Raw genomic sequence first — 21,846 nt, forward strand, 5'->3', positions numbered from 1 at the left:
TACTATTCAAAGGCATAGACTTTAATTTGGAAAAAAAGAAGGCTGCTCCACAGTGTCATAAAAATAGGCAGTGTCGCTATTTCTGCTGTACCGATGAATGTGACTTAAGGGCTGGTGGACTTTTCTGGTTTTTCTGGATGATCTCATCCCACTAAGGTTTTGTTAAAGGATGTGATAAAACAGACTCAGACTTTGACACTTCTAATTGTACAGCTGGTAGGAAAATGCAGTAGAGGTTATGGCTTAAGATAATGCAGATGGAAATCCTGGGAAGTAAGTTTGTGCTGGTTTCTAGAGAAATGCAACATACTTGGAAGCAGGGGGTGGGGGAGTGGGGGCGGGAAGCGGGCTATGATTATCAGTAGTAATAGTAATAAGCACTCACTCTGGACCTGAGCAGTATATCTCTCTTAAGAAGTCTGCCCTCAAACATGCGAATGCCCACGATATCCATTATTCACCAGAAGTCACCACAGCCTAAGTGAGGAGATGGTCATTGGCCAAAGCCAACAGCTGAAGGGCAGGACAGAAGAGGTTCCTACCATCCAAGTTCATGCATGTGTCATGCACGTATGTGTTCTCACCTCTTGCCATGAATGTTTCCAGATAGTTCATGGTGAACAGTTAAGTTGTAGGAATAGAAGCATTCTATTTCACAGTGAATATTCACCTTTAAATTGATAGAACTTTTTTGAGATGTATTTTCTGCATGGCTGTGACATTTCTTTGCATCCCAGCTTATAGACCTAGTCAAAATCACTGCAGTCTCTTTCACAAAAAAAAAAATGCATCAATTAGAATATGTTAGGGGAATTCCCTGGCAGTCCAGTAGTTAAGAGTGTACCTTCCAGAGCAGGGGGTGTGTGTCCAATCCCTGGTCTTGAAGTTAAGATCTCACATGCTTCAGGGCCAAAAAACCAAAACATAAAACAATATTGTAACAAATTCAATACAGACTTAAAAAAAAAAAAAGAATACATTAGCTGTGCATGTTGGTAGAATCCTCAACTACAAGTGCTTAAGTGATGAAGCGTTTATTGTTTATGTGACAAAGGAAGTATGAAGCAGCCACCAGAGACTACCTGTCCCTAGCTGGACCCTCCTCGAGCGGCAGAGCTGGAATTCACACTAGGTGTTATCTTAGGAAAGGCAAATTGTCCATGCTGTCAGTTGGTCCTTGATCGTGCTGGACTTTCATCTGCCTGGTGTCCCAAGGTGTGACATGGTCACAAGTCCCATTGTAAGAGTCTTTCTCTGTATATTGGCTGAGGCGCAGGCTGCCAGCTACAATGTGTCATCTATTACAAGGGCAGGTTGTTCACTTACAGTTTCCTTTTCAAAACCAATAGTGCTCCTCCTAACAGTCTTTTCTGCTTGTTACCAAATGCTGAGATGAGCTTGTGCAGCAGATAAAATAGAGGCATCCAGGCAGAATAAGTGGGCCAGTCAGGAAAAGCAAGGAAAATCAGAACCCTGTCAGTCATATTCTAATGAGATATTATGTTTGGAGCTCTTTTTTCACATTTTAGAGTTCTTTTCCCTTTGAATCGCTATTTGTTTAAAATTTGAACTCACTCTTCTTTATATTTTGCAAATAAAGGCTGGTTTCATTCCTGCTTGGTAACCAAGCAAGAAAGTGGCACCCCTGGTGATTGCTAAGAGATCCCATCAGACCTTATAAGCTAAATGCAAGGGGTATCTTTCTGAGCCTGTCAATTACTGTGTGTAATCAGCATTGTGGTTCAGTGCAGCTTCCAAGTAAAGACCTCATGGTGCTTATACCCACAAACCTTGCCAGCTGTATAGGTAACTAAAGTCTTTCTCCTTAAAAGGATCTCTGAATCTTTCCCTTGTACGAGGTTTCACTTTAGAGAATTCAGACAAAAACTGATCTGCGAGTGTGTGTTGAAGAAACAAAGTAGTGAACTTGGATTCACAGTATCTCAGTTCCACGTCTGGGTTCGTCTGTCACGTGGCTGCCTGTGGACTTTATTCTAGATGCAGTCTTCATGTAGCAGGTTATCTGGTTCCCTGGTGGGGATATGGGAGTTGGTGGCGGTGAGAGAGAAGAGCTGGTAAAAGCACATAGGAAGGGCAGGGGAGGGAAGGGGAGGGAGGAAGTGGGAGAAGGAAGAAAAACACAGTCAGGGTTGAAACTGTTTAGTATTAGAGCAAACAACTTTGTTCCTCCGTAGGGACCTAAGGGCATCAATATTTAAGGACCAGCATCAGTTGATCATAACAATAACTCTGAATTACCATGAAAAAATCAAAATTATATTCTACTTTATGAGGCAGGAGTAAATGACACTTTTTAGAATTATAGAAAACTGCCTTTTCAAACTTTGGCAAATCTGACCCAAGTTCTATGGAAGAATAACTCCCAAACCATGTTTGGGAGATGTCCCAGGGGTTGTAGGGTGGGGGAGTTCTCGCCATCTGTTTGCAGAGAAGCTTGTCTTTTATATGTTTATCTGTTTTATATACTAATTTCTTAATTGTGTTAATACAAAGATTCCATTAAAGAGAAAGAGTTCAAATGCTTTAAAAACAATTTGGAAGCTGATGATCTAGAAATTTTAGTTCCGTGGGATTTCATTCCTCCGGTGATGCCAGAGAATGGCTCTCCCACCTTCACACACATGCAGCCTCCGTAGTTGTCACAGCACAGCGCTCCGTCAGCACAGAGACACAAGCAGCCACCAGCTCGCCTGCTCCTGACACACCCACTGCACAGTCAGCCACCCTCCCTGGGCAGTGGCCACATGCATGAAGGTGGCATGCATGGATCTTCCCCTGATCTGTCTGAGCAGCGCTGAGGTGCCCACAGGAACGGGAAGTCCTCACTCTTTGTACCCTGGCTGCAGGTCCGGCAGTCACATAACCCACTCAACAAAAGAGACTCTGCAGAGGTCAGTTTGTCCTGCCTCCATTCCAGGCACCGGCTCCCCATTCACGAGTATAGGAATCTCTTATGTGTGCAGTTCCTCAGGTGGGAAAACACCCTCAGGATTTCAGCGATGAGAAGCATATGTTTCTGGTACACAATTCATTAATTCTTGTGTTCCCTGCAGCCAGTTTCCTTCCGCAAAACACAGAAAGCTTGGAAATAGTTTTTGCCAACAACAGCATGATTGTTGAATCCTAAAATGGCGTCACCCTCTATTCACTGAACACGTGTACATTTTACGGAAAACTTAGTCCGAAATAAATGCTTCTTTCCCAGCTGGCTTTGTTCCCTCTGGTCAGAAAGAGAAGAATCCCAAGCTTAACTGCACTCCCGTAAGGAGATCTCTCCTGCCAACCACACCCAGCTTTTCACAGAAGGTCATCTGATATTATTTGGCAGGGGAGGAGGTTGCACGTCTGGCTTTCACACTCAAATACCACCGTGTTCCCACGCCAGGAATATTTCTGGGTGCTGAGAAGACAGAAGGAATATAGGACTTGGGTTAGCAGTTTAGGTGAGGTATGCTTCTGGAAAACAGATGACGCGGTAACATGTGCCCTGAGGTTGATGGGACCTGGAAGGCCCCTACGTGCAAGAGGGACTTAGGATAAACAGGATGTGACTTGAATCTTGAAGGATGGGTAAGCTTTTGGAAGAGAGGAAAACCATATGAGGTTGGAACAGTGGAGGGCAAAATCATGGACTCGGGTAAAAGTGTCTGTTGGGAGGACCAACCTGGGAAGAACTAAGGGGATGGAGAAGTAGGGGAAGGGCAGGTGGTCGGAACAACTCTGACCTCACCTTTGTGCCTCCAAGGACGAGTCCTGGTGGCTTTTCATTGCTAACGGCACTGGGACCCCTGCGCCAGCCCTCCCCGGGCTCCCTCCCTTTTGTCCCCGGCATCACGCATCAGGCTTGCCCACTACACTCTGCACCCCTCTGTGCTTCTGTTCCCTCCTCTTTCTCTCTGCTCGCCCCCACCCTCCACCCCCACGTGAAGTCCTGCCTGTTCGCCAGAGCCCACCTCATCCCTAGGGGGCATCCCTTCCTCACTGTGCTCCCAAAGCAGCTGGTGTTCTGCCTTCCTGGCTTTTCTGGCTCCCACCAGCATCATAGGCTCGAGTGCCTGTATGGTATGTGTGTGTGTGTGGGTGTGTGGGTGTGTCCACTCACTAGGCTTGTTCCTAGTGTAACTGGGAGATATTTTAAAAGTCCATTTCTGGGGGGAAAAAAAAAAAAAAAAGGTCCATTCCCAAGATTTCTTGGTTGTCCAGTGGTTAAGACTCCACTCTCCTAGTGCAGGGTCCCGAGGTTCGATCCCTGGTCAGGGAACTGGATCCCTTATGCCACAACTAAGACCTGGCGCAGCCAAATAAATATGAAAAATAAAGTCCATTTCCAGTTGATGCGGCTGTGCTGCGCTGTAGAAAGCCAGGGCAACATAGCCATCCAGGTAGGTGGCTTTCCCCTGAGTGATCAACAGGAATTAGGACTCTGAGCCCCCATCTCTTTTCCTCTGGGTCCCTTTAGCCTAACCTCGTATCCGCTCCACTTGAAGAGCAGTGACTCAAGAATCTAATCTGAGGGAAACTGCAAACCAAAGAATGCAGGCCGCTTCCTGGCTGATAGGAGATCCTGGCGGGGCCGCTCCTGTGGGAGAGCGTGTGGGAGTGGGGTGGGGTGTGTAAGTCATGAGCTAAACAGCGCGGGTTCCCCAGGGGAAAACCGGAAGCAGTGGCAAACAATCCCTTCTCTGCCTTCAGGCAGACTTTCTGACTCAACACAGAACCGCTTTAGCTGCATGTGTCACGTGCCCTGGTTTCCATTTCCTCAGCAGCTCCTGGAGTGAGTGTGTGAAGCTCAGAGTGGCTGGACCATCTCTGGCTTGATGCTCTTCAGCCAGTGTATCCTCATACTTCATAGAGCTTCCAGCTTATTTTCTCGTCTAACTTGAAATCCTCCGGAGCCATGGTTCAGCCAGTTGCATGGGGAGGTCGGACAATTCAAAGCACCCACTGATGCCTGGCCTCCCCCATCTTCCTTCTTTGTTCAACTCCTGTCTTTGAGGAAGAGGAGGAAGAAGGGTGAGGAGGGAAGAGGAGAAGGGGGGAAGAGGAGGAGGAGGGGAAGAGGAGGAGGAGGAAAGCTGGGGGGAGGAAGGAGGAGTAACGTGGGGAGAGGGAGGGAGGGGAAGGGATGGGAGGCATGCTGGGGCACCTTTCCACCCAATACATTTGAATGTTGCTATGGCAACTGATAGGCCCTAGAAGCCCTGCCAAGTATTGTTTTTTTTCCCCTCGGAGGGGAAGGAAATCCACTCCCGCCACCTTGTGTGTGCATGCTAAGTCGCTTCAGTCATATCAGAGTCTTCACAACCCTATGGCCTGTAGCCCACCAGGCTCTTCTGTCCATGGGATTCTCCAGGCAAGAACACTGGAATGGGTTGCCATGCTCTCCTCCAGGGGATCTTCCAGACCCGGGGATGGAACCCGAGTCTCTTATGTCTCCTGCATTGGCAGGCAGGTTCTTTACCACTAGTGCCATCTGGGAATCCCAGTGGTGTGCATATACCTAGGAAAGGCAGGGATTTGGAGACCGGAAGGTGGAATATTTGGTGCATAGCTGATGAATTTAGGCCTGGAGGGGACAGGAATCCACACATGGCCATTTCAGGGGGTGGGTGATCAATCATAAGGGGAGCTTTGTGTAAGTGACCCATATGTCTGGGCTGGTGGGTCCAGTGGGTGTGCATGGGCTGGCGGGGGCCCTAGCCAGCACTCTCCCTGGGAACCTTACAAAGTGAAAATGTTGCAAATGCTGGCAAGTTCAGTAGGGAAGGCAGCAGGGCAGAGTAGAGGAAATAGCACCAACCTTGAGGACAGACAGACCTACTCTGCCCCTGCTTTGCTCTCTACCCGTGGGACAGCTCAGAAGAATTCCATGTCTCACTAGTCTCCAGTGTCTAAAAGGGGATAATGAGTCCTCTTCTGTAGAGTCGTTGTGAAACTACTGATAACGTGTATAAAGCACGTTGCTGTGACGAGCCAGCCCACAGTAGGTGCTCACTAATGTGAAATACTCTTTAAAGTATTAACTGAAAGGCAGCACTGACCTGGACTCACTCGGTGTCTCTCAGCATCAGAGCCAACTGGAAGCTTCATAAACTACTTACCTGAGCCAGGCTTCTGGGTTAGAATTTGCAAAGATGGGACCAAAGAGTCTTTCTCTATATTTTTTTTTTAAACTTCCTGAAGCACCTCTGATCACACCAGTCTGCAATTCCAAATAGGAAATCCGTTTACTTGCTTGAGGATAAGGAATATAAACAGGACTGGAGTTTCCCCACTTCTTTCCCCTCCCGCCTACCCTTTCTATGCTGCCTTTATTCTGCTTCTAAATTCCAAAGGCTTCTGGAGGAGATGGGCCATGGTGACAGACGAGTAAACTCCAAAGGCTTCTGCTAAAATTATCTGTGTTTGGAAGCAGGGATGTGTGATAAAGTGGCTGAGAATAATGTAATCAGGAAGGCCAGGAAAAACGCTTTCCTGAAAGCTAGACGCAGTTGCTCCACAAGAGTTGAACCCTTTGGCTCTCTGATGGGTTCTAAATGGGAAACTTAAGGCGATTTGTACCATGTGCTTAAGCCTTAACTAGGAGTTCCGCGTGCATCTGGCTGAAGTCTTTTTCCACATCCCACAGGAACGTGGCTGAAGAGCGGTCTTGGCCTCGTGCACCAGGAAGGCAGTCAGCTGACGTGGACGTACATCGCCCCTCAGCTGGGGTACTGGGTGGCTGCCATGTCTCCTCCCAACCCAGGTAACAGGGTCCCCAACACCTGCACTGAAGGCAACCAGTTTTTTTTGAGGGTTCAGGCTACCTGTGCTTTTGAAAGTGACTTCAGCAGAGAGATTGCATCTTTTTAAAACATGGTTGAATGTGTGAAAAATCAAATGATGAGAAGAAGATATTTGGTGGGGGTGGGGGAGTTCTGGTTGGAACTGCCCCATCCGGGGTAAGAATAATGCAAAGAAAATAGTCCTGTCTCGAATCTGTTCTGCTCACACAGCTGCCATAGGGAATTCTTAATCTAAAGCCCACAGAAGTGGTTCAGACCTCCTCCCTAATTCCTGAAACAGCTGCGGCCTGGTGGAAGAGAGGACGTAGGAAAAGGCGCTCACTAGAGGGACCAGCAGCAAGTCACTGTTGAGGGCTTCCTGGGGCAAAAATCTCAACTGGGCATTTCTGAAAGGTTTAAAAGCAAACCTGTCGTTTTATGTCTAAAAGAATATTCCTCCATTCAGGATAGATGAATTAACTCATATTTTCCCCTAAAATTTAATTTCACCAATATTTTCACTGAAAGTGTAAATTTATTTTTAAACCTAACCACCCTGATTTATCCCTATGAGTATTCTAGAATTTTTTTTTTTTTTTTCAAAATAGTTACCTTAGGAGAAGTCTTTCCAGTGATGGCTTCAATTACTTGCAATGCCTTGCCTTTAGACCCTGTCTCCTTTGGACTGCTATCCTTAGTGAAACTCTTCATGGGTGGCCAGTCTTCATGCTCAGAGTTTCCAAGGGTCCCTTTGTTGATTTTTCTTAGACATATCTAAAACGCACCGATCGCCAAGATTGGTGAATAAAGTAAGTAGTTGAGCTAGGTCAAAATGCTGGGGATTTCCCTGGTGGTGCAGTGGTGAAGACTTCACCTTCCAATGCAGGACTGCGCGTTTGATCCCTGGTCAGGGAGCTAAGAGCCCCCATTCCTTGGGGCCAAAAAGCCAAAACATAGATTGTAATATTGTAAAAGATTCAATATCAACATTAAAAATGGTCGGCCTCAAAAAATAAAATAAAAATAAATTTTAAATCTTTATTTAAAAAGATGTGCTATGATTAAAAGCTGACCCTTGTCAATTAACCATGAAGGCAGTTCCAAAATGGAAGTACAAAATATTTTATCAATGGAATTATCACTGGAATGAACACTTAGGACTCCCAAAGTAACTGATTTGAGAGAGACCAACCCGAGATGGGTGTTGAAAAATCTGTTGCCTTTACTTTATAGTCCCACCCTGAGAAAATGTACACTTCACATCTAGGTTTTAAGAGAATGTGTTTCCCTTTACTGTATTGTTCATGCCATGTGGGCATGAAGTGAGTACATAAATGTCCCAGTCTCCAAATCTGAAGTGTCTAGAATATGATTATGAGTAAAGAAAGAAAGTCCTTAAAAACCAAAGCCTGTGCATTAAAGTTAAATTTTATTTTAGATCTATTTCCAAGAACCCTGATGATGTGTTATGTGACAGATTAATAGCTACTTCTGTAAAGAAGAGAGAGAACTAGACTACTAGATGTAGGTTGACCCAAGCTTGCTGAGGAGCAACGAAGGAAGAGACAAAAAGCCATAAAAACATATATAGTATAAACCCTGGTGGCATTTAATGTAGAAATACATATACTGGTAATCTCACAGTCATCACTCATCACTTTTATTAAAACAAATCACAGCAATGCTGTGCTTTCATGAACCCAAAACCAACAAGAAAATAATTATGAGTTTTCTCTTTCATTCTCTGGTTAAGAAGGAAAAGAGGGAAATCTTTATAAAGATTTCCATTTAGCAGAAGATATTTGATTGGCCAAAAAGTTCATTCAGGTTTTCCCATACCATCTTAGGGAAAACCCTGAAAGAACTTTTTGGCCAACTCAATAAAATAATAACATTTTAGGTACTTTGAAGGACTGAACTTCCATTGTTTGGAAATGATTTTTATGTGTATCTCAGATTTCTTGGTGACCCCTGCCAAGGTATTACCTATGTTTGTGGGGTTGCTCTGTGTTAAAAAAAAAAGAAAAATTGTTCCTCTGAACAATTAAGGCTGTAAACAGTTAAGGCCATTGTGGTCAGTAATTTTTCCAACTTTTTTAAATATTCACTTTCACCCCATTGAAATGATTAATAATTGGGAGAGGATGATGTTGTCTTTTGAACGTAAGTAATGTCTCTATTTTCAAAAATCAACAAGTCTCCCTGGGTTTATCTAGCTTAAGAGACTTATCCCCTAAAGATTATAAAGAAATGTATCCCTTAAAATATCAAAAATCAATGAATAAATGGGTCTTTATGGTGTTTAATAGTCATAACAATGCTCCTGTGATGTTCTGTGTAATAACTATATTCCTTCCTTCCCATCTTTTGGTGTACTGTCAGTATACTTAGACACCAGTAAGTGCCCAGACGTTGTGATTTGGGGGAGATTTTCGTTATTGCTGTCAATCCCTTGTTAGCAATGTTAAGACAGATTCTTACTGCTATTGAACATAAGGAGTAAGTTAAAGTACCTCTTGGGATTCTTCCCAAGGTAAATTAAACAGAAAATAGGTTTAGTTCTGATCACCTCGTCCGTAAGTTCTGGAGAGGTCTGTGGCCACATCAGGTTAGCCATTTTGAAAAGATACTAGAAAGATGTCATTTTTTTTAATAGGAGGCATTTTAGAAACACATGATGTCCCTGTAATAGGCTGTAGATTTTTTTAAGTCATAGTAAATTGATTTCATACATTTCAACTGATTTGTTAAGGCCAAGGGCTCAGTACATAGTAATCATTGCCCAGGGAAAGTGTGAGTAAAATTTCATGTTTTGATTTGTTTTTTCCTTCTGTAGTGTCATAAAATCCCCAGGTCTTCATGCCATGTCTCTGAGTGGATGAGTCCCACTCATGATATGATGATCATGTATCTAGTTTTCTTATATTCAAAGGTCATGTATTTAGAATGATGAACATGGTACTAAATGCAGCTCTCTTCTTGGCTAAGGAGGGACCGTGGATGCTACATACAGAATTTGAGTATTCACAGTGCTCTGGTGATGGTTTGGGAAATCCCTTTCCATTGAGGGGAATTATGGTGACGCTGCAGGCACACATCTAAAGGGTATTTGCATCTGGCCCCCATTCCACACTTCAGCCAATAAGAATAAGAAAAAAGGGACTTCCCTGGTGGGCCAGTGGTTAAGACTTCACACTCTCACTGCCGAGGGCCCATGTTCAATCCCTAGTTGGGGAATTAAGATCCCACATGACACATGGCCAAAACCAAAGAAGAATGAGAAAAACATTATGCTCTCTTTTTAGTGAAAGGTGTTGACAAATCTAAAATGCCCTTTTCTGACCTTCCAGGTCCAGTTGTCACACAGGACATCACCACGTATCACACAGTCTTTCTTTTGGCCATCTTGGGAGGAATGGCTTTCATTCTTTTGGTTTTGCTGTGTCTCCTTTTATATTATTGCAGGTAAAGTTTTATCCTTGGGGCTTTTTTTTTAACTTGGAATTTCTTGCACAAATATTGATATCGAGGTCCTTTTCTGAGTTGAGGTACTTTATTTCTCATAACAATGTATCTAAGGGTCTTCCCTGGCGGTCCAGTGGGTCAGACTCTGAGTATCCAATACAGGTGGCACAGGTTCGATCCCTGTTCAAGGATCTAAGATCCCATATTGCCACATAGTGCAGCCAATAAATAAATATTTAAAAAAAATTTTTTTGAGCAAGAACTGAATATCTGTCATATAAGTTGCAAACAAAGTGGGATGATACACTGTGTGTAGTGTCTTTTTTAGAGGAGTCATAAAAAAATAAGCTCAACAGTTGTCGCAGTTCCCTCAGAATAGTCCTAAGTGGTAATCAAGAGATGATATTCTCAAGGACAGAGCCAAACTTTTCTTACTGTGATGCCTCATCTGATTGACTTGTGAGAATAGTTATTGTTGACTCTGCTTTTGAATGAATAATGCGGATGCACTTGGGGTACAGTCTGCAGATTTCAGCCCTCAGCATCAAAACAAGGCTGAGGGTATAGGGTGAGAAGGCTTCTGGCTGCTGATTAGTGTTGTCTTATTTCTTCCTGTGGGAACTGAGAATTAGGTTTAGGCTAGAACCCTCACTGTTCTGAGATATTAATCTTGGGGTTTGTATCTTTGATCATAGGCGGAAGTGCTTGAAACCCCGCCAGCACCATAGAAAACTGCAACTTCCCGCCACCCTGGAGAGTTCCAAAAGGGATCAGTCAACTTCCATGTCACACATCAACCTGCTGTTTTCTCGTCGGGAATCAGAATTCCCCGGTCCACTCTCTGTCACCAGCGAGGGCCGCCCCCCGGATGCCCCAGGCTCAAAGGAGCTGATGAGTGGAGTCCATTTAGAGATGATGTCTTCCAACGGGGAGGTGGACATGCACACACCCATGCTGAAGCTCTCCTACAGCACCTCCCAGGAGTTCAGCTCCCGGGAGGAGCTCCTGTCTCATAAGGAAGAGGACAAAAGCCAAATCTCCTTTGACAACCTGACACCGAGTGGGACGTTGGGAAAAGACTACCATAAGTCGGTGGAGATCTTCCCCTTAAAGGCTAGGAAATCTATGGAAAGGGAAGGCTACGAGTCCCCTGGCAACAGTGATTACAGAAGGAGTTACAACGCCATGCTCTCGCAGCCTTTATTCGAAAAGCAGGACAGAGAGAGTCAGGCCTCCGTGACCCACATTTCCACAGGAAGTAAGCTCACCATTCAGGAACACATGTACCCCGCGCCTTCATCTCCGGAGAAAGACCAGCTGCTGGAGCGCAGACCTACTGAATGTATGATGTCGCGATCCGTGGACCACCTGGAAAGACCTACCTCTTTCCCGCGACCCGGCCAGCTGATCTGCTGTAGTTCCGTGGACCAGGTCAATGACAGCGTTTACAGGAAAGTATTACCCGCCTTGGTCATCCCGGCTCATTACATGAAACTCCCAGGGGACCATTCGTACGTGGGCCAGCCCCTGGTCGTCCCAGCCGACCCGCAGCTGGAGATCGAAAGGCTGCAGGCCGAGCTGTCCAGCCCGCACGCAGGGATCTTCCCGCACCCCTCCGCGCAGATCCAAGCGCAACCCCTCTCTTGCCAGGCCATCTCGCAGCAGCACCTGCAAGACACGGGCGCCCGGGAGTGGACCCCGCAGAGCGCTTCCATGTCGGAGTCGCTCTCCATCCCAGCATCTCTGAACGACGCGGCCTTGGCTCAGATGAACAGCGAGGTCCAGCTCCTGACAGAAAAGGCGCTGCTGGAACTCGGGGGTGGGAAGCCCCTTCCCCACCCCCGGGCCTGGTTCGTCTCCCTGGACGGCCGGTCCAACGCGCACGTCAGACATTCCTACATTGATCTCCAAAGAGCAGGGAGGAACGGAAGCAATGATGCCAGTTTGGATTCTGGCGTGGATATGAATGAACCAAAATCCGCCCGGAAGGGAAGAGGAGACCCCTCGACTCTGCCGCAGAGCCACCCACCCGTCCAGGAACATCCGCAGAAGGAGTCGAGGGCCGCGGACAGCTCGGCCTACACGCAGCTCGTGTACCTGGAGGACATGGACCAGAGCGGCAGCGAAGGCGGCACCACGGCCGGGACACCAGAGGACAGTGCTCTGCGGTGCCTGCTGGACGGCTCCAGCCGGAGGAGCGGCGGCCAGCTGCCCAGCCTGCAGGAGGAGACGACGAAGCGAATTTCGGACGTTGCCCCTGAGCCAGCGGCCAGTCCCGACCAGAGGAGATCCGCTCCACAGGATGAGGAAGACGACGAGGACGACGACGACCAGGGCGAAGACAAGAAGAGCCCGTGGCAGAAACGGGAGGAGAGACCTTTGATGGCATTCAACATCAAATGAGCTGTCCAGAGCCACCCAACCCGGGACCAGATCCAGTTGCCAAAAATTCTTTCTTAAGGAAGCGCTTACCTGTGTGTGGAGGAAGTCGAGCCACGTCTGCCGTGGGCAGTGGACTTTTTTCTGCAGTTACCCTGTTCGCTGTCTAAGTGTTAGAGAGGAAGTCAAGTTCTTACTCAGAAGAAAGGATGATGATACAGGATGCCTCGCCTCCAGGAAGAGGGCTGAACGTAGTGTCTGTCTGAATGTCAGTGTCGTTCCCTGGACTTGATGTGTCCACCCCGGAGGACACTGAAAAACCACACATGATGTCCTGATGTCACTAGGTTCTGATGATAACCTCAGTTCTCCTCCAGATTCTGGGAACAGAAGAAACTCTTTTTGCATTGCTTGAATCCATTTTATCATGATAATGCTCCTGTGAAATAATTATTGAGAAATTAGCTTGGCACTTAGTGTCTGGAGGTATGCATTATCTCAAAGGAAAACTATGCATCGCTGCTTCGTGGTCTTACTTTGCTTAGGTTTTTGCTTTGGTTAGATTTCGTTTCTGATTTGCTTTTTACAGATACACACACACACACACACACACACACACACACACACAATTAGGTTGTAAGGATTTAATTCCTTCCGTGTCACCTGTTCTGCTTCTCGGTGGTTTATTTCGATATCACCTTTCAGGAACTTCTGAGTGTCACCTCTTAACATCCAAGCCTTTTAATGAAATAGTACTGAAGTTTTTAATCAGCTGCCAGTCCTTCAATTCTGGTCCCATTAACTCCAAGTGCCTTTTTTACAGTGACGACAGACAGTCCCTTACTTTGCTTTTTTTGTTTGTTTTTCTTAACTTCTTTGATTGAACTGCCTGGATTTTATAAAGTTATTAAACGATCCCCTTTTCTTTCAACTGCATGCTGCCAAGTGCCCATTTGTGCTCAGAATTCTCATTTCAGCTCAGTGTACTCTCTCGTCCTCACGTGTGACGTGGATTCTGTTTAGCTAAGCTAGCCTAGAGGACACTTTAGTGATCCCCTCCCCCACGCCACCCCTTTGACCACTAGGCACCATTATGGTTTTATTGGCTGTTTGTATATACGGTTACATATTAATTCTGAAATCCTATGGGCTGATCTTGCTCACCAAACACGGAGTATGGGCTGAGCAAGTAGACTGAATGTGACTATTAAACAAATCTTATGTACTATCCAAAAGTGCCAGAATGACTCTTCTGTGCATTCTCCTTAAAGAGCTGCTTGATTATCCAAAAATGAAAACTCAGAATAAACTCTGAAGAAAAAAAAACAAACCCTATCTTGTGGTCCTTTTCATTCATTCTGGGCCATTATTGGTTATAGAGTTGCCATTAAGAATTCTCTTTTCATTCCTTGGCAGTCTGAAAGGGCAGTTGTTGGACTTACATTCAAAGACTAACCTATGGTGGGGAGAGATAAATTGGGAGATTGGGATTGACACATACACACTACTAAATATAAAACAGAAAACTGTAAGGACCTACTGTGTAGCACAGGGAGCTCTTCTCAATACTCTGGGAAAAGAATCTAAAAAAGAATGGAGATAGATATATATATATATAAAACTGATTCACTTTGCTGTACACCTAAAACTATCACAATGTTATAAATCAACTATACACCAATAAAAATTAAACAAAAGAAACTAACACATAAGACACCTAGGAATTGACACGTGGTTAAATCATAAAGGCCCACCTTGCTGTTCAGTTTCATTCAAGAAAACAAGGTAACATTTTATTGTGTTTCCGTACTTTACAAGAAACTGGTGTGTTCTTTTCTTTTCAGTATTGATCCAGCGTCAAAACGATGTCATTCAAATGACCAGAACCATCCCAGATGTGTGAAAACTATTAATCAAAACCATTCATGGAATCATCAATGTAGAACACATCAGTGGAAATAAGTAAAGCAAACTAGTTTTGTTATAAAATCTTTAGTCATGAATTCCACAAGGCAGAAAACAAGTCAAGCTGATTTTTATGATTTTAAATTCTCAAATGTCGATGTTTAGTATTTTGCTTTTAAAACGGTTGAGAGATTTCCTGACAGTGTTTTGAAGTATCTGAACAGATGCAAGTCTGTGGTTGAACAAGTCAGGGACTGTTTAGAAGGGAACATTCTCACCAGTAGGTGGCAGGTGAACCCTGGCAGACACCGTTAAGACTCCAGGTAAGCACCACTTGTCAATTACCCTCCAGAGACGTGGCCTCTGGAAGAATACTGGAGCAGACATAGGTGATGGGGGAATGCCAAGAGGTCCTCACCCATTTGCAGCTCAACCTGCCGTGCTGCCGCTGTCATAATCTCCTTAAAGCATTAGTACCAAGAAGAACTTCACTTCCAGTGCACGTTACCTGTGTAACACATTACCTGTCAGTGCTAATGATGTGCGATTCAGCAGGAAGACTGGGGGAGGGGGGCTTTCCTGATTCCTTCTCGTTAGGCAGGATAATGAAAAGCGTGGAGCAGCCAGCCGTAAGCATGAGACACTGTTCCTAGAAAGACAAGGCCGTGTATTTGCCAAAGGGAAATTGATTCTGCCAAAGATGAAGCTCACTCATTTTACACTGATCCAAAAAGAGGCTCAGAGGCTAACTTTTTTGCTCAGGGAGCCAACTTTGGTCACCAGACTCGAATTTTCTGGAAAGAGCACCCTAAGTGTGTGGACTTGAAACAGTGTATGTATCTTATCACAGAGTTCCAGGTCAGTTATATTGCGTGAAGAACTAAAGCGGTCAAAGGCACCTTGCTTCTGCCACCTAGTGGTGAGTTTTCACCTGCATCTTAAGGAGACTAGACAAATAGCTCTCTTCTGGAAAGACAGGTGAGTGTGCATAGAAGATGCAGCGGGCGCTGTTTCTGTCTCCCAGGTGAGATGAGTGAGATCTGGCTGACGTTTGTTGAATCTCTACCTGGAAACATTATGTTGGAAACAATGCATTCAATTGTCAAAATCTTGTGGGGTTTATTCTTTATTTTTCACCTAACTAAATGGAGGCTTGAGGTTAAGTAATTGAGGTCACTCAGCTACAATCAGTGGTGTGTCTCATACATGGCCTGCACTCTGGAAATGAATGCATTTAAATTAAAAATGCATTACAAATCATAATAAAATGCATAATTGTAAATTCCATTTGATAATTGATTCTCGCAGAATGCTTTTGTTGATTTCAGTCAGAGCCAGCCTATTGCAAGTGGCAAAAGCATAAATATTTGTTGAGAGTTTTTTACATTAATGATTAATTAATGTAACTGAAACAATGAAGATGCATCTTGGAACTTCACTCACTGATCCATTATGGAGTGACTTCTTTGCTGAATCAGATAGTAAGACTGGGGAGGAATTAATGAAAGAAATGAATTTATGTGTGGTAAACCATGCCAGGAGATATATAACATTATTTAAACAACAGAGACCCTGTGCTTTAGGGAACTGTATTTAGTATAAGCACAGATAATGCTAAAACAGGGAGGCAGAGTGCCCAAGAAAATGAAACCAGAACCAAAAGGAAATAGAGCATAAAATCTAAAAATAATCAAGCCACACATACAATAACCTCTATATATGATTTCTCATGTTCATCCCCTTGAATTTTACTTTTGCAGACTTCTGTATTTGGAGGACAAGGAGATAAAAATGAATAGTTAGAAATGTGTGGTGATTTTTCAACTATTTCTGAGTCCCACAATTTCTTTTTCTTTTCTTTTTGGTCTTTAGAGTTTTTCTTAATTGTGCTATAATTGACATACAACATTATATTATATGACATACAACCTTATATATACAGTATTATTATTATATATTCTTTTAATTTTATTACCATTACATTATTTTCAGGTGTACAACATAATGATTCTGTATTTGTATATATTGCAAAGTGATCACCACAAATAAGTCTAGTCAACACCTGTCACCATACATAGGTAGAGAATTTTTTTCTTGTGATAAGAACTTTCAAGATCCACTCTCCTAGCAACTTTCAAATATGCAGTATAGCTTTATTAAGTATAGTCATGATACTGTACGTTATATCCCCATGACTTTTTAATTTTTTAACTGGAAGTTTGCAACTTCTTTAGGTGAAGTAGAAATTTCAACCCCCTTTCCCGCCCCCCTGAAACTATATTTTCAAAGCTGTGATATAAATACACACCAAAATCTCTCATAAAAGTCTTTATAATTCTTTACAGAAATTGTGACTTGTTTAATGCTGGTGTTCTGGTACCCAGAAGTGGCTAATAATTCCTATTAGACTGTTTCCCCTCAGTAGAATGAACAGTCATTAGAGCCCCTAAGAATGTGGACTATGAAAGAGCCTTGGTAATCTCACACAGGAGGAATTGGAGCCAAGAGTGTTGAAGTGACCTCCTCACACAGGCAGTGAGGGACCACATGGGATGACTTAGTTTGTTCAGGCTGCTTTACAAAATACCATAGACTGGATGCCTTATAAACAATAAACATTTATTTCTCATGGTTGCGGAGACCATGAGATCAGGGCATCCAGCATGATGGGGTGAGGACCCTACTGATTCACAGCAGACTTCTTGTCACATCCTCACAGTGTGGACAAGGGTAGAGAGAGCTCTGGGGGCCTCCTCCATAAGGGCACATATCCCACTCATGAGGGCTCCACCCTCATGACCTAATCACCCTGAAGGTCCCACCTCCTAATGCCATCATCACCTTGGGCTCTAGGATTCCAACATATGAATTTGGGGAGGACACAGACACTCAGCTCATAGCACGAGACAGAGCCCTGTCTTCTGACACCTAGCCCTGTATGTGTCCACCTCCTCAGATGGCTTCTCCATCTGCTGCTCTTTCTGGCAGCTCATCTGCACCCTCTGCCATCTGTGACATGCCATGTGCAAACATAACCAGAGTATGCAGCCTTGTAAGCCATACTGATGAATAAAATTCCAGGGTCATGGAAAGAACCCTGGATTTGGACACAGAACACTTAGCTCTGGGAATCAGACAAGTGACCAACTTCACGGGTTGTAGAAGGGTACCTGCACTGCTTATCTCTCAGGAGGAAGAAAAGAGGAAGTTGAGTTCAAAAAAGACAATATTTGTACACCCATGGCTGATTCATATCAATGTATGGCAAAACCACTACAATATTGTAAAGTAATTAGCCTCCAATTAAAATAAATTAATTAATTTAAAAAATAAAGTTCCTTATAAAATGCAAGCTCTGTAAAAGTATAAATTGTTACAGCTCTTCCTAATTATCCTTTTAATCTTCTAGTTTCCTAATCCTGCTGCTATACTGTGTGTGACAATGATCTTTGTTGTTATTTTTGTTGTTATACCAGCAGCTTCTCAGCTAGTTTTTAGGAAACTGATAGCAGAACAACAGGATCTTTCCCCGTGCTTACTGCTTCCCACATGCTTCAGCTGAGTGATCCTTCTCTTTGTCCAAATAAGATGATTTGCCAAATATTTGATTTAAACCAGGGACCTCAATGAAAATGCAGCCTCCTTACATGATGGTCTCGCACGTGTAAGAACATGCCTACAAAGCAATAACTTTGGGGTAGGTGCCCAATTACCATAACTTATTTGCAAGTGGCCACCAAGGTAAATCCCTTTGCAAAATACAGTAGCAGGTTCTTAATTCCTTAATTTAGTTGCTCATGTGCTTGTAACCTGAGAAATGCTGCTGCTGCTGCTGCTACGTCACTTCAGTCGTGTCCGACTCTGTGGGACCCCATAGACGGTAGCCCACCAGGCTCCCCCATCCCTAGGATTCTCCAGGCAAGAGTACTAGAGTGGGTTGCCATTGCCTTCTCCGAACCTGAGAACAGTGGTGCTCAAACCCAGAAGCACAGAAGCATCACCTGGGAGCTGGAAAACATGCTCAAGTATCTGGATCCCACCACAGACCAATCAGAATCAAAATTTCAGCAGGGGAAACTTGGCACTGATACTAAATACAAAACAACAACAACAAAACACTCCCCCCAGCTGATTCTGAGATGTTAATAATTAGGCTTGTAAATCACTACCTTAGAAATTCTGAAGATACGTCACAGTTTGGTAGTGCCTTCTGTTGGGCAGCTCTGAGAATGGTGGATTTCCCCTTTGTTTCTAGGGTAGGTTAGCAGTCCTGCTGTAGATTTGCAGTTGGGAAGGGCAAACACAGTCAATAACATCCCCCCAGGCTGAGCAGCATGTGCCTAAGACACGTGACCAGTGCTCTCCTCTGCTTCGTTCACACTGTCAAAAGTCTAGATGTTGACAACCCTCTGTCCTGCTCACATACTATATATTCCCCTTCTATTCTGTTCCCCTTCTTGTGACACCTATGGCTATTTCAGAGCACTGCTTGTGAAGGATTCCCATGGCTGTGTCTGCAGCCCAATCTGCTACTGGAATTCAGACTTGGTTTCCAACTGCTGCCCATGCATCTCCATCCAGCTGACCCTTAAACACCTAAACCAACTTGTCCCAAAATGTAATCATCATAGATCATCCCATGAACCTCCCTGCATGCCCTCCACCCAAAAAAAAAACAAAAAGCCCAATTTTCCTAACTTTCCTCCTTCATCTGCTACCCCAGTGTAAAGCCTCACCATACACAATTTCCCCGGCCAGAAACCTCAGGTCACCCTCCAAACCTCTTCCAGCCTCACCACCCGGGTTCAATAATCACATCCTATCAATTTTGCCTGCTGTCAGGAAGCAATGTGAATCTTTCATGTTTCTGGCTGGTCAGGGCTTTCTGAGCAAAATTTACTGGCATCCTGGGTCTAAGGTTAAGTGAATACAACCATTCCTTGGAGGACAGAGTGAATTACTCCAGAGAGATTTACAGATTTATCTCCCCTGGAGCTATTCTTTCATTGATCTTCATTTACATTCATTATAACAGAAAGGGACCTTTCCTTCTTTTCCCAAAAAGGATTGTTTTAAAAGCTCCAAAATTCTTCATTCAGGGGTTCCTCTCCCACAGACCTCCTTTCATATGTGTGATGTGGTATCTATCTTCATCACATTCCCCCACCCCCACAGGATGAAATGAAGCATATGATAAAGATAGGTCTGCTGCTGATCCAGAAACCTCGTTTTTGCTGTCAGGATAAAATAAATACTTACATGAAGACTTACCATATGCTAAATCTCTCCCAGACTGTCCCTCTTCTCCCCATTTCTAAGCAACATTGCTATCACAGCCCCCCTCACTGACCCCACCCCAGTCTCCTCATTCACCCCCACACTGCTACAAGTGTGATGTACAATCCAATCGTGTCACTTATATGTAATAGTGTTCGTGTGGTTGCAGATAATAGACACCAAACTCAAACTAACATCAGTTAAATGAGAGACTTCATCATTAAAGGGAGATTTGAGAGGTGGGCAAAATAAGGTGTGATTTATAAAAAGGAGTATACATTTGGTCTTCATCCCTGTTTCTGGCACAGAACTCCTAAAATCCTTAGAATTTCCTAAGTGATGAGAGTAATAAAGATGTCTTTCATAACAAACTCCTTTCAACCACACCTGAGTTTGTGTTAATGAAGTGACTTTAGGGCCACAGCAAAGGATGGGAACTAGTTGCTTGAGGAGCCAATCCAGTGATTAGAGGGTTGGAACTTGCACTCCCAAACCCTTGACCTTGGAAGAGGGGAGCAGTGCTGGAGATTGAATTGATTGCCAACAGCCAATGACTTAATCATGCCTATGTCATAAAACCCCAAAAGGATGGGGTTGAGAGAATTTCCGGGTTGGTGAACACTTGGAGATCTGGGTAGAGTGGTACACCCAGAGGGCCTGGAAATTCCTTACCTCCTTCCCCATCACTAGCCTTGTGCATCTCTTCCATCTGGCTGTCCCTGAGTTACAGCCTTTTATGATAAACCAGTAATCTAGGAAGTAAAATATTTCTCTAAGTTCTGTGACCCACTCTGCTGCTGCTGCTGCTAAGTCACTTCAGTCATGTCCGACTGTGTGTGACCCCATAGATGGCAGCCCACCAGGCTCCTCTGTCCCTGGGATTCTCCAGGCAAGAATACTGGAGTGGGTTGCCATTTCCTTCTCCAGTAACCCACTCTAGTCAATTAATGGGACCCAAAGACAGGGTGGTGGTGTGATTTATAGCCATTTGATCAGAAGCACCGGAGGCAACCTGGACTGAGACACATGTGAAGTGTGGGACTGAGCCCTTAACCTGGGGCGATCTGATGCTATTTCCAGGTAGGTAGTGTCAGAACTGAGTTAAACTGTAGGACATCCAGCTGATGGAGAGTTGCTTGGTGATATTGGAAAACCCACATATCAGAATTGGTGTCAACATTTTATGAAGGAACCAAACCACAAATGACTAAATATAATAATGGTACCCCCAAACTGGATTCACCTCTTGGTGGCTATTGAGCCAAAAGACACAACCAACTCAAAGAGGAGGAGGAGGGATTTATTACTTGCAACAAGTAAGAGAATGGGAGTATTGTTCAGTCACTAAGCAAGGTCTGACTCTTTGTGACCTCATGGACTGTAGCCCACCAGGCTCTTCTGTCCATGGGATTTCCCAGGCAAGAACACTGGAGTGGGTTGCCATTTACTTCTCCAGGGAATCTTCCTGACCCAGAGATCAAACCTGTGTCTCCTGCATTAGCAGGCAGATTCTTCATCACTGAGCCAGCAGGGAAGCCCAAGGGAATGGAGTATGCATACATTCAAAAAATAAGTAACAAACTTGTGTAAAAAAATTTTTTTAAGTAAGAGGAACACCAGGGATATTTCCTAAAGCTGTGTCTCCCCAAACTGCAAAATGGGGGATGTTTTAAGCTAAGGATGCATGCATATTCATGAAGGGGCTTAGGCAAAGAAGAATTGAGCATTGAATTGGGGCAGACATTGAGTCCAGATTCTAGAAGAGTGAAGCTTCAAGGGTGAGCAAAGGTCGACATCATCGATCCTTCAGATCAGATCAGATCAGTAGCTCAGTCGTGTCCAACTCTTTGTGAACCCATGAATCGCAGCACGCCAGGCCTCCCAGTCCATCACCATCTCCTGGAGTTCACTCAGACTCATGTCCATCGAGTCAGTGATGCCATCCAGCCATCTCATCCTCTGTTTACCCCTTCTCCTCTTGCCCACAATCCCTCCCAGCATCAGAGTCTTTTCCAATGAGTCAACTCTTCTCATG

General features: G+C 44.4%; 1 protein-coding gene across 4 annotated transcripts in view; it reads left to right on the plus strand.

Moving 5' to 3' along the window:
• Nucleotides 1–13,959, plus strand: part of FAM171A1 (family with sequence similarity 171 member A1) — a 131,084-nt gene extending 117,125 nt beyond the window's left edge. For 3 of the 4 annotated variants that reach the window (XM_025264363.3, XM_025264361.3, XM_044928095.2), the window contains 3 exons: nt 6,650–6,766; nt 10,136–10,250; nt 10,946–13,959. In XM_025264363.3, coding sequence (XP_025120148.3) covers nt 6,650–6,766; nt 10,136–10,250; nt 10,946–12,653 — 1,940 coding nt within the window. In that variant the 3' untranslated portion in view covers nt 12,654–13,959. The remainder of the gene's footprint in view (nt 1–6,649; nt 6,767–10,135; nt 10,251–10,945) is intronic. The other variant, XM_025264362.3, reaches the window with a different exon arrangement.
• The last annotated feature ends 7,887 nt before the right edge of the window (nt 13,960–21,846 follow it).

The sequence above is a fragment of the Bubalus bubalis genome, chromosome 14, assembly GCF_019923935.1.
Source record: "Bubalus bubalis isolate 160015118507 breed Murrah chromosome 14, NDDB_SH_1, whole genome shotgun sequence".
Taxonomy (NCBI): Eukaryota; Metazoa; Chordata; class Mammalia; order Artiodactyla; family Bovidae; genus Bubalus; species Bubalus bubalis.